The sequence below is a fragment of the Denticeps clupeoides genome, chromosome 19, assembly GCF_900700375.1.
Source record: "Denticeps clupeoides chromosome 19, fDenClu1.1, whole genome shotgun sequence".
Taxonomy (NCBI): domain Eukaryota; kingdom Metazoa; phylum Chordata; class Actinopteri; order Clupeiformes; family Denticipitidae; genus Denticeps; species Denticeps clupeoides.
The window spans coordinates 12,909,556-12,924,071 of NC_041725.1; the positions used below are offsets into that span (position 1 = coordinate 12,909,556).

The 14,516-nt window shown below is 46.3% G+C and overlaps 1 protein-coding gene across 2 annotated transcripts; it reads left to right on the top strand.

Annotated features, from left to right (window-relative positions):
• Positions 1 to 353: 353 nt before the first annotated feature.
• blmh (bleomycin hydrolase) lies at positions 354 to 13,715 on the top strand. 2 transcript variants are annotated; one of them, XM_028963127.1, is made up of 12 exons: positions 354 to 504; positions 1,749 to 1,946; positions 2,172 to 2,281; positions 2,491 to 2,632; positions 2,865 to 2,953; positions 3,206 to 3,298; positions 9,631 to 9,786; positions 9,917 to 10,075; positions 10,293 to 10,360; positions 10,436 to 10,553; positions 11,109 to 11,178; positions 13,439 to 13,715. In XM_028963127.1, exons 1-12 carry the CDS (start codon positions 495 to 497, stop codon positions 13,585 to 13,587), a joined length of 1,362 nt encoding a protein of 453 aa, XP_028818960.1. In that variant the 5' UTR covers positions 354 to 494; the 3' UTR covers positions 13,588 to 13,715. The 2 variants fall into 2 exon arrangements, with proteins under 2 accessions (XP_028818960.1, XP_028818961.1); XM_028963128.1 differs by having other exon boundaries at positions 10,436 to 10,564; positions 13,439 to 13,574.
• The last annotated feature ends 801 nt before the right edge of the window (positions 13,716 to 14,516 follow it).

The window sequence follows — 14,516 nt, forward strand, 5'->3', positions numbered from 1 at the left end:
AATAGTATCTGTAATAAAGACACTAAAAGACATCTTCGAATAAAGACATTAAAAAGGCAGGAAAAAAAAACGTCTAAATAAACAACGCTGCAGCGCGACGTGTGACGCCATGATTTGAAATCAGCGCGCGCCAGTTGGAACATGGGGGGGAACCGAATTTCCCGTAACACCGGTTCGAATCCCGAGCCGCCGAGGAGCCACTGAGCAAGGCACCGTCCCCACACACTGCTCCCCGGGCGCCTGTCACGGCTGCCCGCCGCTCGCCAAGGGTGACGGGTTAAAAGCAGGGGACGCGTTCCGTCGCGTCACAGCGACAATCACTTCACTTTCAGTTACCGCTGATCTCACGTGTCGCGAGATCGGCCGCGGCCTCCTGTCACTTCCGGCTTCCGGAGTTCGGCACCCAAGTCACCGACTCGTCGGCGAAACGGATAAACAAAGAGCCGGCGCGCCGCCCGTTTTCGCTTTTAGACACGCGAAGCCCGCCCGGAAGCATGGAGACGGGTACGCGCTCTTATTTCCTCTCCCCGGCTTTATGTGGAAGGCGGCCGGCGCTCCGTCGGCTCCGCTGACGTTTAGCATGTTAGCATTCGCGTCAGTTTCGGGCTCGACTCGGCTCTCGGGGTCGCTTCCTTCCCATTTCTCGCGTCGTGGCCATTTGACGTGTTCTGCCGCCTGCCTCGCTGCGGGGAGACGGGCAGAGTGGCGTCTTTTCCCGTGTTAAAACACCTCCGTGTGCGTGTTTTAAGCGATTTCGAGTGTCTGTTTCCTGGTTTTCTGTAATGGGACGTGATGGGTGTTGTACAGAAAGCGTACGTCACTACGGGACGTTTGAATGAACCTTTCTTTTTCAGGGAAAATGACACGTATCTATCGTAAATGCAGAGAGACGTCATGGGGGGATATTTGGGGGATCATCACAATGTTGGCTGCATTGTCTTGAGCCCCATTCTGTCAGAGAAAAGCCGCTGTAGACTTGATGATTATAGTCGCCCTGAACCCGCCAGAATATTCTCTCCACTTTGCCGCGTTAGCAAAAGCGCTTATGGACTCTGATCTCGTTTTTACTGCACCCGTAATGACTCTCCGTGTGTATTCGCACACGTACGTACGCATGGCATGGCAGATCGATTTTTCATAACGCGCACATTCGTAGTTCGCCTTCACAGTCACGTGTGTTTTCTGAAAAACTGTTTCTTTGCAAACACGTGACTTGACACAGTTGGGAAAAGTGTGGCGTTCCCTTTCGGCAGACTTAAAATTGTGAAGTCAACCCCGATATAGGGCGGGTGACATTATGCTTGTCAGTGTTGCTATTTGCGAGTTATGTACTCGGCCTTCTAGTGTAATCGCGATCTTTGCGTTGCATTAAAACCGATTTCCCATCACATGACTCTGCAATATTGTACTGCACTCTTGCATGATGTGAAGTGAAGTGATTGTCATTGTGAAAAACTGCAGCACAGCACACGGTGACACCACGAAATGTGTCCTCTGCTTTTAACCATCACCCTTGGTGAGTGGGGACGGTGCTTTGCTCAGTGCCACCTTGGCGGACCGGCAACCTTTTGATTACAGGAGTCGCCCTGCTAAGTAGTAACAAATACTACTAAGTTGTAGTAACAAATCCGGCTGTCTGTTTGCTGGAATGGCGATGATGATTCAAGATATACATATTTTCTTTGTGTTACATATATAATTTGTGTTCCTCTCATGTTGCTTTCCATTCTCCTTTTAAACCTCCCCAGGCCTCAGTCAGGAGAAGGTAGCTTCCTTTGTAAAGCGCTTGCGTGCAGAACCTCGGTACATGCTGGCACAGAACGTGTCCACCTGCACCGATCCCCTGGAGGTGTGTCTGCACAGGAAGACGGTTCAGGAAACGGTGCACATCTTTCAGCACTCTATCCCCACAGAGGGCAAGCCTGTCACAAATCAGAAGAACTCAGGTGACTGTACACTGAAGTCATTTTTTGCCCCACTGTAGTTTAATATCAGTATTATTATCTCATCATATTGGTATGAATACACCAAAGATATTCAACATGTTATATGCTTGATCAAATGTCATGTCATGTGAACTGTTCTGCTCGGACTGTTCCTAAGCAGACCTCTTTCACCATTATCAGCTAAAACCATTAAAACAAAAAAAACATATATATTGCTCCTTTCAGGGAGATGTTGGATCTTCTCGTGCCTCAATGTAATGCGACTTCCTTTTATGAAGAAGTTCAACATCGAAGAGTTTGAGTTCAGTCAGTCTTATCTCTTTTTCTGGGATAAGGTAAGTCATTGGTTTACAGTTAAATGCATCGGAGATTTAATTTTACCAGCACGAAACTGTGATATGTTGTCTAGAAAAGCTTTTCCTCTCATTTTGAACCCTCAGAAGTTCTATTAAAGTTACATGTTTTCTTTCCAGCTTTACCCATCGCCTTTTAATATTTTTTTGTTGTTTTTTTTGGTCTTTCCTTTACCCTCCATGTCCTCTAGGTGGAGCGCTGCTATTACTTCTTGCAGGCTTTTGTCGAAACAGCCCAGAGGAAGGAGCCAGTGGATGGCCGGTTGGTTCAGTTCCTGCTGTCCAATCCAACCAATGACGGCGGGCAGTGGGACATGCTGGTTAACCTCATTGGTTAGTTTTCCCCCGAAACCTGGATGTCATGTCAGCATGTCAACCTCAACATTTAACATTCTTCATGGTTCCCGTATCCTCCTCCCATTTTCTCTTCTTGTTTTAACCGCCTAGCCCTCGTTTTGGTGGAAGTGACATAGTTGCTGATTGCGGTCACCCCTCTCATGCAGATAGTTGCCTGTAAACGCTAGCGGTTGCTTGTGGTGTACCAACTTTTAATTTTGTTTTTCAGAAAAATACGGAGTCATCCCGAAGAAGTGCTTCCCCGAGTCTCACAGTTCGGAGGCTTCACGCAGAATGAATGACATTCTCAATCACAAAGTAAGGGGCTTACTTACATATTTTAAATACCACACTGGAAAACCTGACTACTGTACAGCACGGCACCGTCTCACTTTGATAATATCCGATTATTACCAAGTACTCAACACAGATTACAGGGACTTGTCTAATGTTTCTAATCCTTTATATAAATCCAGATTTGACCAGGCCACGCAACCCTAGGCTTTAATCTGAATGTGTCAGGTGGTGCATCTTTCTTATCCCTTTGTTCATGCCTTTCTTGTACTGCAGTTGAGAGAATATTGCCTAAGACTGAGGAATATGGTCGCCAGCGATTCCACTAAAGCTGAGCTGTCTGAGGCCATAGACTCCATGATTGAAGAGGTAAGTGCTGATGTTTAGCCAACAGATCTGTTCCATTATGAAACCTCCATGCATAGCCCTGAAGCCCACTGTGCCGTAACCCTTCCCATCTGGGGCCAGGAGAGGGTGCTGTGTGACTGTTCTGTGCTGCTCCACTCAAAGGGTGGAGCACTTTTTTTTTTATAATGAATCAATGAATCAAACTGCTGTAGTTGCTACTGTTTGGACTTTGCAGTATTTTGCTTTAAGAATGCCCGTACGTCTCGTGACGAAGATTTTCTGGCATATTTAGTTTTTACAGCAGAATTAGTAGTTATGACTTGTTATTTGTATCAATACTGAAATAAATGTCTTGCAATGCAGTGAAATATCTGGCTTGTTCAGGCCTTGCATAACATGTTTTAAAAATGGACATTTTCGCATGGTGTCAAGATGCACACTTGTATTGTACATGCAAGCTGTTTCAGCCAGAATTCTGTCCATGTTTTATTAATTTCACAACAGCGTAGTGAACAGCTGTCCAGCACAAAATGACGTCGCAAAAACACGCAGCTTTCAAACTACCTGTAAGCACACAGGCAAGTCCCATTGTTCTTTAGCCCACCTGGTCACTACCCCTTTCCCTGACGATGAATAGGAATATGTGTGTGTGTGTGTGTGTGTGTGTGTGTGTGTGTGTACATGAGCACGTTTTGCTACATTTGCACCTTTTTGATTTGATGACTGAGTGTTCCATAAACAAGATCTTTATTCCCCCCCTCTTCCCTCCACAAGCTGGACATTTAAATGGCAGAGGCAATCTTGTTTAAAACAATGTGGCGCCTGGTTCGAGACCAATGAGATGAGTGTTATCCTTGGGGTGCCTCGCACAAGGATTTTCACTCACACACACACACACACACACACACACTCTCAAATTGACCCACCCTGCCCTTTCAGATCCTCTGTTTCCTTCTAATTTACAGATGAATGTGTATGGAGTGTTTTTTTTTTTTTTTTTTTTTTTCTCTACCTAATTTTCTGGCCATTGTATCTGATGTAACACTACACTGACACACACACACAATGATAGTGGTTTCGTGAAAATGTTTGTTTGTGCATCTGGTCCTAGTTTATTTTCTGTAACGCATGGTGGACAGAGGGCTATTATGGGGAAGAGGGGTCGCTCTGATGGGGTAAGTGAGGTTCAGTTTGTTTCTCGCCGGTTTTGGATGCTCCCTCTGTTTCGCTCTTGCTCAAAACAGATTTGGGAAATGGCAGGTCTTTGTCTCCGTGTGTTCAAAAGCTGTCCCCATCCGCACGTGACTGGGGGTCTTTAACGCGGCACTGTCACCTCCTGGTGTTCTGTGCGTCTGTATTTTTAACGTCTGTTTCCGAACGGGGCCGCTCTGCTTGCCGGGAGCAGATCAAAGCTCCATGGATCTGACTTCAGTACAGTGGAAGCAGTCAGGTCGGGTTAAGGAGCAGAGTGTTGACGCTGAGCAGGGGGAGCCGCTGGACATGATCAGTCTTACCCATGCTGGTTCCATATGACAGGCCTGAGCGACCGTCACACAGCAAAGCTTAATGAGGCTTCATAATTATACTGGTTTTGGGGAAGTATTTACTCAATCCCCTCGTTTATTCGCGACATCGCAGTTTCTGTGTCTCTCCTGTCTACGAAATGCAGTCCAGGAAATGGTAATAAACCTCCCAGCTTCTCATTCTGAAGATACAACACAGACGCGCTGTCACATCCGCACCTGCATGTCAGAAACTGAGGAAAAAAGGGAACAGAGAACCTGGCCCGCGGCTGGCGTTCATCATTCGTCCATTTCTGCAGCGCTCCGAGATGAATGGGACGCAATGTATAACAGTTTCAGGGGGACGTGTCAGTTTGTTGGCCGGGGCAGGCCCGCGTGGGTGGGTTTGTGTAACCACGCACGTGTTGGCCGGCGCTGAAAGGGGTGCCAGTTGCAGGCGTGCGTTCTATAATTGAGCACCGTTGTTAGCGTCTCCGCAGCCGCATGTGTTTTCCGTTTACAACCCAAAAGGGTTCAATCAACCACGTCCATTTCTCACCCCCGACGCGGCGCGGCAGCTCCATGTATCACTTGATTGCGCCGTCCCGGGGGCTAGACCCCAAACGCCAGAGAACTCTGGGAAAGTTATTTCCGCCCCCCCCCCCCCGAAGCAGAACAGGATCTGTTTGGGCAACCGAGGCCAACAAACAAACATGGCGCGAGGACCGTGGCAACAACGTAAATCCCTCACACAGGTGTGCGGCGCGTTTGCGGCTTTGCATGCGAGGAAGCAGCGCCGGGCGCTAGCCAGATCTCCTGGACCTGACTGGCCCTGTGCTCCCACCAGCCAGATGACCGTTCTTTTCCGAGCCCATGGCAGTAAAGGTCTTCTACAAGACAACCTCGGAGCAGTCTGTAATTCAGTCTTATGTGGCCGTCACTCTCGCCAGCCTTGGATAGATTTATTATTGCAGCGATTGACGTTTCAGCTGGCAGCATATTAATTCATCTTAACCGATACTTTCTAATTTCGTGAAAAACGCTTCAATTTGCTGAGCATAAGTCATGTGGTCTGATTAATGCATTTTGACCCTGTTCTGGCATGATGGACACATCATGGTAAGAAGGGAAGAGAGACTAAATCGCAAAGCTTTAGGGCAGTTGTTCTCAACCTTTTTTTGCAGTGGGCTGCACTATGTCCAAGTTCAAGTCTCACGGGCCGCATATTATTTACATATGATGTCATCAACGCTCAATAACCAGATATTATGCATCTAAAATTATTACAATTAGATGTATTATTATCATTAGAGAGTATAATTCTACTTACCATTAATGGGACACCTGATGTTGTCGGGAGCAGACCAATTTGGTGAAATTCGGCTCAAAAGGAGTAACAGCACAATGAAGTTGTGACTAGTGGTGGCCTAGCGGTTAAGGAAGCGGCCCCGTAATCAGAAGGTTGCCGGTTCGAATCCCGATCTGCCAAGGTACCACTGAGGTGCCACTGAGCAAAGCACCGTCCCCACACACTGCTCCCCGGGCGCCTGTCATGGCTGCCCACTGCTCACTCAGGGTGATGGGTTAAATGCAGAGGACAAATTTCACTGTGTGCACTGTGTGCTGTATTGCTGTGTATCACGTGTGACAAGCACTTTCACTTTCAAGTTGTAGTCTGTAAGACGCACACGGAAACGGGACTTAATGCGCTTTATTGCAGAAAATGTGCGTTCGCAAATGTATGTGGATCCAAATATGGAAAGCACGTTTGAACTTAATAATCTGAGGTTTTGTCCAGAGATGTTTCGCCACATTTCTGCAACTGAGGATGACTGCTGCGCAGTTTGGCTGTGTCCTCTTGCCTGAACATCCATCAGTTCATCTTCTCACGCGCGGCGAGGCAAACCGAAAGTCCTTGATTTTTTCCACAGGGAAAGTGAATGGCTCTCTGATGAAATATCCTGCATATTTTATTTTCTCAAAATCAGAAAAACGAGAGATTAATTTTTCTTGCATTGTGTGCGTTAACGGTGTAATTGCATCAGTTCATAGTTGCGTCAGTTCTGCAAATATATGAAAACATGATCGCCAAAATGATTTTATGTGACAAAAATATTGTTCAAAGTTTGTTTAATACATTTATTTGTTTAATACATTTAAAAAAATTAATTGTAAAACCATTTATTATTATTATTATTTTTTTTTGCTTAAGGGTTTCACAGTGTACAAAATTAATGGAATTTTTAAAATAACACAACAACGTGACAACGACCCATAATACAGTGCCGGTAAAGACAAACAAGACACACAGCAATATGTTAATATATTAGTATATAATAATTTTAATTTTATTATTCTATTATGAATAGTAATTCATAATAATAATGCAACAAACATGCATTGTCCCTACTGAATGATGTGAGGTTGCTTTAGTTGGTCAGATTTGGGTTCATCAAATCTAGTGAGCTAAACGATCTAACCAAACTTTTCCATAAACTGAGTCCTCAGACTTTGTGATTTGAAAGAATGTGACATTGATTTTCACGGATAGGATTCCTGACCCTAACCATATTGAGAATCTAGAAATCTCTCATCCTCAGCACAAAATCTCTCTGAAAGATGGATGCAACTCTGGATTGAAATAAATGATGTTATATTGCAGATGTTTGCAGTAATCAAAGCATTCCAACCAAATATTAGCATGTTTGGTATAATTTGGCAGGGCACTGCAGATGGACCTACTGATCACTGAAACAGTGTATTTTTTTTAAAAATTACTCTTTCATTTCTTCTGCTGTTTATAGCGGTTTTGATCGTGGTGTACATCAGCACCATCAACAACTACTGTTCTTTACAGAACGTGATGCATTTTGCCATACAGAGTAGCTGCAGGCTTGATAGATGGCATCCGGTCCTCGTACAACGCCAGGGGCATTGGTCTTGTAGGAAGGCATTATGTTGTACAAAGAATGTGAATGTTAATAATTAACCTGAGCTCGTTGTGACGTAAAAGCACTGATACCGATGCCGATGTGGGCCAACTTCGCACCGAGCGAGTCTCTGGAGTAGCGCGCCAGACGACACACATTTTCAACAAGAAAAGGAGGCCTGCGCAGCGACTGAAGACGCTGGTTAAACACGCTCCCCAGGCCAGTGGAACAGCCATAAATCCTTGTGTTTGATGTCACCTCTCACACACAAACACACTGGGGTTGCCTTATTTTGCAGAGCTGAGGCTTTTTGCTCGTCCCACGGTTCACCGTGCCCGAGTTCAGAGCAAGCAGATGGGCAGCTGTGGGACGGACAAGACCACCGGTATGGAGGGAAGGAGAATGCGTGGCCTCTGGCGCACGAGTGGCAGTAACAAAGAGAGCGATCTGGCAGGAGAAACCGACATGTGGCAGGAAAGTCAACAGAGGGGAGAAGATTTAGCGCCACTTGGAATCGTGGGCATGTTGTTTCAAGAGGAGGATTTCACACAGTGTCCCGCCCTCGTCTGCGCCCCTGGATGAGCCCCTGTCCTTCCTGTCCTGGGCCATGCCCAGCAGCCGGCAGGTGTTTCAATATTGACTCGCTCGGGCCTCCGCTGACGTCAGCCACCGCCCTGCCATTGTTGTTCTGAAAGCAGCACATTTCAACACGGCGAGATGGCCACCGAGGTGTGTTTTGACGGGACCTTTTTTCTTCTAACCTTCTGAGCAGGAGAAGGACTCGATCAGGGAGGGCCAAGAGAAACGCCACCGGGCGCTTTGAGTGCGGTCCGGGAAAAATGTGGGTGCCGTTTTGGATAAACAGTAGGCTGGGTTGGGCCCTGCGGCCATTTGCTCTTCAGCAGGGGGCTCCTGGAAACATTAAACAGGCCGGGAGACTGGGCAGCTCTCTCTGTGGGACGAGAGATGTGCCAGCGGCAGGGCAGAGGGCAGGTAGAGAAATTCACCCCCAGAAGAATGTTTTTAGCGTAGAAGCCATGGCTTTAGCACCGAATGCGAGCGGTGTCCTGCCGTGGCTGATGCCCTGAAAAGAGCTTCTGCGGGCCAAAACTAATGTCACAGTCCTATTTTCAGCCTAGTAAACCGGGAGCTTAAGAATGTCTTCAGAAAATAGTGTAAGTCTGTGGGAAGTCCTCCTAAATATGGCCTCTAGCTGTCTTGTGTCTGATCGATTGTGTATAAGAGAATTTTGAGGCTTTGCTGAAAGGACATTTTGTTTGTTTGCCTGTGTGTCAGCGAGCATTTCTTTCCTTTCCACGTCTGTTATTCACACACGAATAAGCTATCAAACACAGGCTGGCTTGAGAAAATACAGTATAGTGGGGCTGAGTAGGGCTTCATATGTAGTTCAAGCCATGGGGCGAAGGAAGGAAATTCTTGAGATTGCTGTATCAGTTGTGGGAAGCACTGTTCTGAGAATCCAGCGACTGGAGCACAAGGGAGCCAGCAGCACAAAACACAGCACATACAACTGTCCTGCCAACTTCTCACAGTGTAATGGGTTTGAACAGACAGGTCCCCTCATAGTGGCGCTCCAAATTGTACAAAAATAGAAAAGTGAATTTGTAGGAAATGCTTTGTTTGGCACCTGGTGAAAACAGAGAAATCGGATGAATTTAGTGCCGATGCACTGTACCAATATACTATAATATATTTGATTTCACAAAATAGTTCTACAAAGTGCAGATCTTCCGCCATTCAAATATTAACGAAACCCAGCTCATTCAATATGTATCTACGTAGTCATGCTTACTATTTTACAAACATTTTAATGCTATAACATATATATATGTGTGTGTGTGTGTGTGTGTGTGTGTGTGTGTGTGTGTGTGTGTGTGTGTGTGTGTGTGCATTTGCTCAGGTTTTCCGAGTGGCCAGTGTGTGTCTGGGCAGCCCCCCTGAAACCATCTGCTGGGAATACAGAGACAAGGACAAGACCTTCCACCGCATGGGTCCCCTTACCCCACTGCAGTTCTACAGGGAACACGTCAAGCCCCTTTACAACATCCAGGACAAGGTGCGTTGAACTGTTTCCAGGTTTCACAATGTTTAAGAATTAGGACTTAATTTCTTTTTTTTTCCCCTTCAAAAACTGTAGTCTATTGAATATTGACCCACCTATGGTTTGTGCCCCCTCATCGTCGTAGGTCTGCCTTGTGAACGACCCCAGACCTCAGAACCCATATGGGAAGCTTTACACTGTGGAGTTCCTTGGCAACATGGTGGGCGGCCGTCGCACGCTGTACAACAACCAAGCCATACAACTGCTGAAGAAGGCTGCTGCAGATTCTATCAAGGATGGCGAGGTGAGAAAAACTCTATTCTGTTTCTTTGACCTGTTTAATATTCATAAAAACTATTTACTGTACTGGCTGATTCACATGACTCACCAAAAACACACCACATGCATCATACCGAAGAGTCATTTATATTATAATTTGACATTTATTGTATAAAGTGTGTTTCATGCTGATTGGGACAGTCTGCAATCACACTCGCTGTCGTGTCTTCCTTTGTGTCCAGGCGGTGTGGTTTGGCTGTGACGTCGGGAAACACTTCCATGGCAAGCTGGGCATTAACGACATGAATGTGTAAGTATGACGTTTCGAGCAGTCGCTTGGAAGCAAGGCTGTGGATGCAACTGCTCACCCCGGCTCTCTGTGCAGGTTCAATCACGAGCTGGTGTTCGGCATCTCCGTGAAGAACATGTCGAAAGCTGAGAGGCTGATCTTCGGAGACTCACTTATGACCCACGCAATGATCCTCACTGCGGTTACTGACAAAGTGCTCAACACGTATTCATGCTTTAATTAATGTTGTCTGGGATACAGTGGCAGCAGCAGAGCAGCAAGGGCGCTCGCTTTGTGGGTTAATGGGTTTGCCGCCGCCCATGGTACAAGCAAAATGGTCTGAAACTCATCTGCATAAGTTGTCGTGGACATGCGGTGAAAGAACAACCGCATGCTAAGCTCGTTCCAAGAGCAGCCAAATCAAAATGCACATGTGGTTTATTTGTATTCATGTTCGTCGGGACATATTTTTCACATAAAGTAATCTAATGACTGCCCGCATCAATAATGGCTGATTAGGCAGCTTGGAAAGTCGCCACCGCAGACGCCGCATCATCTTCTGTCATGAGTTAATCACTGTGGCACGTACGGTTTGCAATGAGTGGTTTCCTGCCCACACAAAGCTGCAGAGCGGAAGGCTCCAGAGCTCTTGAGACTTCTGCCACCACCACTGAGCTCCCTCAGCATCACCTTTGTCACGGTGTTGAACCCATACGCGTAATATATTGGATGACTGAAACCTACACGTGTTCCCTCTTCCCTTGATTAGGATGGAAAGGAGGGAGGCTATGAGAAGTGGCGGGTGGAGAACTCGTGGGGTGACGACCGTGGGAATAAAGGTGAGTTTTCATGTGACTTGTTCGGAAGGAATGGAGATTAATGGAAGGCAGGAGCTCTGAACTTTTTTCTCACACCGGTTCTCCCTCAAATACCGCATGTTACAGGGCCTTTTCCCCTCTTTGCTCCATGCACCACCAAAGAGGGAGTTTGTTCAGCTTTGATAAAAAAAAAATTAAAAAAAATCTAATTGGCATCCTCCATGTGACCTAGAAGTTTTTGCTCCACTTCAGAAAAAAATTAATTGACTGTAATGTTTTGAATAAAACAAAAAGAAAGTCTCTTTTAGCCTTTTTGGTCATGATTGCACATCCATTGGCAATCCACTCCCTTTCTTTCCATGTTTTGTGAACTCTGTCTGCATTCCACTGCAGATTATAAAGGTATTTTTGGCACAATCATGTTGTGCAGCTTCCATACAAAAATCACTTCTTCATAAGCTCCATGCCTCCTCCTCTCAGTTTAGGAAAACCCCAAGCAGAATGTGTTGAACTCGCAACACGCTTTTACCTCCACGTATGAATCTTAAAGCTCATCCCGACAAACTCTTATAGGAAACAAATCACGTAGGTCAGGCCTGTCGTAAGATGTATTTGATTGACAGCTGTTGGTTTGTACTGAGAGACAGAAAATTGGTGCAGGAGGTTAAAGGGTTTAACGTCTTTCAAAGAGGTCATAATATTTGACCCCCCTCAGAAGCTGATGGACTATTGTACTATTTAAGTGAAAGTGAAGTGATTGTTATTGTGATACACTGCAGCACGGCACACGGTGACACAGCGAAAAGTGTTCTCTGCTTTTAACCCATCGCCATTGGTGGTGAGCAGTGGGCAGCCATGACAGGCGCCCGGGGAGACAGTAATGTGTGTGACTGTACTGTGTGACAGTAATTATAGAAGTGTGATTCATTAGCTACTCAATTCTATTGAAGAACTAAATGTCGTAAATATGTGGTGGGAGGAAGGTGGACATTTGGTCAGCTTTGGACACGTAAGTCGTTTTATGATGAGTCCCATGGGTGTGGACTAAAGTACAGCCCTATTGCAATTAAAAGACTTGTTTAGAACTATGGCTTTAAGAATTTGTATAATGTCACTAAGTACACACTTTCAACTTAACTTTGGTAAGCATACAAATATGCTTCCAACCCAGTTTTAAGTTGCAATGCGAAGTTAATCCATTAATTATGGGCCAAAACTGATGACACGGTAAGTTATAGTGTAAGGTACAGGTGTTATTTAGCCTGTATCGATCTAGCTACCCAAAAGAGTCGATTTCTCCCTCTTTGTGGCCCCAGCAGCAGTAATTCTTTCCAGGACTGCCCTTTATGCACAAGACAAGCTGGTGTCTCTTCGGTACCATCTCTGGCAACCTCATCTTGGGTCATCTGCTGTTGCGTAAAGTCAACTAATGAAGCAACATGAAACCACAGGCCCGCAACGCTCTCGGAAACCGAGGGGCAGGGACCGCGGGGCAGAACGCGGGTATTGTTTTGAGCCACTCCGCACACTTGACGTCATCGATAACTCAAGCTTTCAGCCGCAGAGAGCGAAAACAAACACGGACCAGATACCGGGTCCCTATTCCCACTCCGGCGCCCTCTCCAGCAAGGCCCCGCTCTCCAAAACACTCGCCATTTATGCGTTTCGGCTTAGTTCATTCTTTTGGTTTCTTTGTTTGGGGACATGGAGGGTTGATTGGTCTTGGCAGGCAAACCTGAGCTGACGCCTTATGATAAATGAGAACAATGTGTTTTTAAAAAAAAAAAAGCATAAAGGGTCTTATCATCCCAAATTTCCTCTCCGGGTGTCACGCTAAGTGCTTTGGTTTCCTTTGCGGCAACACGTTCTGTACCTTTAGACCTGTGTTTTTGTTGCATTTTACTCAAAGATGATTTAGTAGCCGGCACGTAGTGAACTCTGCATTGTGCAATGAATGCGGTTACGCCCAGTTCAGAAGTAATGGAGATTAATGGGAGTATGCCGATAGCGGCGCGGTGAGTGAGGCTAATACAGTAGGGTTTGATTCGGGGCGGTGCTGAAGGACGTGGACCTTTCCCTTCCAAGGAATAAATGGGTCGCAGTGTAATAAATGGGCAGAATGGGGTGATGGGTGAGGCAGGGGTTTTGAGTAGAAACGCTGAACTCATGAGTTCCCATCAGCGCTGCCTCCAGGGTACGGTCTTGATATGAGATATTTATTGTCTCTGATGGAAGCGTGTTCCTTCGTCTCCTCATTGTTGTACTTTATTTCTCCACGCAGGTTACCTGATCATGACGGACGAATGGTTTTCTGAGTATGTGTATGAGGTCGTGGTGGATAAGAGGTTCCTCACTGAAGAGGTCCTGGAGGTGCTGCAACAGGATCCCGTTGAACTTCCTGCCTGGGACCCAATGGGATCGTTGGCATAGCTGTGAAAATCAGCGAAGGGGAAGGGGTTGCTGTCCAGTCCGATCAAATCTTGGTCTGACTGATACCCATCTCTTGTTTTTACATCTGACGACCTGTTCTTGACCTATAAAACATTTTTTTTATGGAATTGAGCCTGACTTCTCGTTTTTTCTGTCATACAAAGACAACCAATGTTTACACACAGAAGCCATGACCTGCACTTCATGTCTATTTTAATTGATTTCCATAAATCATCATGGCAGGCAGATTGCAGAGTATGTATATGGGGCCATCACACCATCGTTGACCCCACTGGGGACAGAGTTATGACATGCTGACAGTTCCCTACAACAGGAAGTGCAAGTTCAGTGTCCAGAGGGACGTCACCGCGTTCATGGCAGTAGGCGGGGGGGTAAATCATCCAGGCTTATTTAATGAATAAAGTCAGAGGCCTGGTGTGTCCAGCCGGACACCCTCTCCAACTCTCCTCGTAACGTGAAATCATTGCACTCGGTGGACGAAAACAGAAATACTGCCGGCCATTCCGGGAAGGATCCGTGACCGGCGGAGTTATATGTCCCCCCTGGGGTCGTCCAGTGGGAACTACAGGCTGAACCTCTGGCCTGTCAATCATTTTGAGAGCCGACTCTTGTGGCGATCGGCCCGGGTCACGGCCCCAAGTGAAATGTTTTCTTGGCTTTTAGCGGCTGAAATGATCGAACTCCTTGTTCAATTTTTTTTAAGGTTTCACCCACAAAACTCCTGCCACCTTTTAAAACAGCCCAGGAATGCAAACTGGCGCTTAGGTCGCGATTCAAACTTCATAAAGTCAAGAAAAGCCTCTCGCCCTCACCACTTAAATAACCTCTCAAATACACGCAAACATTCTCACTTTCACGTCCAGGTGCATCTGGGGGAATTGTGGGAGGCCATGCGGACGGCGGAGCCT

Excerpts from the sequence above, each read along its gene's own strand:
- blmh (XM_028963127.1), top strand. Across the intron at positions 9,787-9,916 it reads TTTACAACATCCAGGACAAG|GTCTGCCTTGTGAACGACCC; the intron begins GTGCGTTGAACT and ends TCATCGTCGTAG. Across the intron at positions 10,554-11,108 it reads TCACTGCGGTTACTGACAAA|GATGGAAAGGAGGGAGGCTA; the intron begins GTGCTCAACACG and ends TCCCTTGATTAG.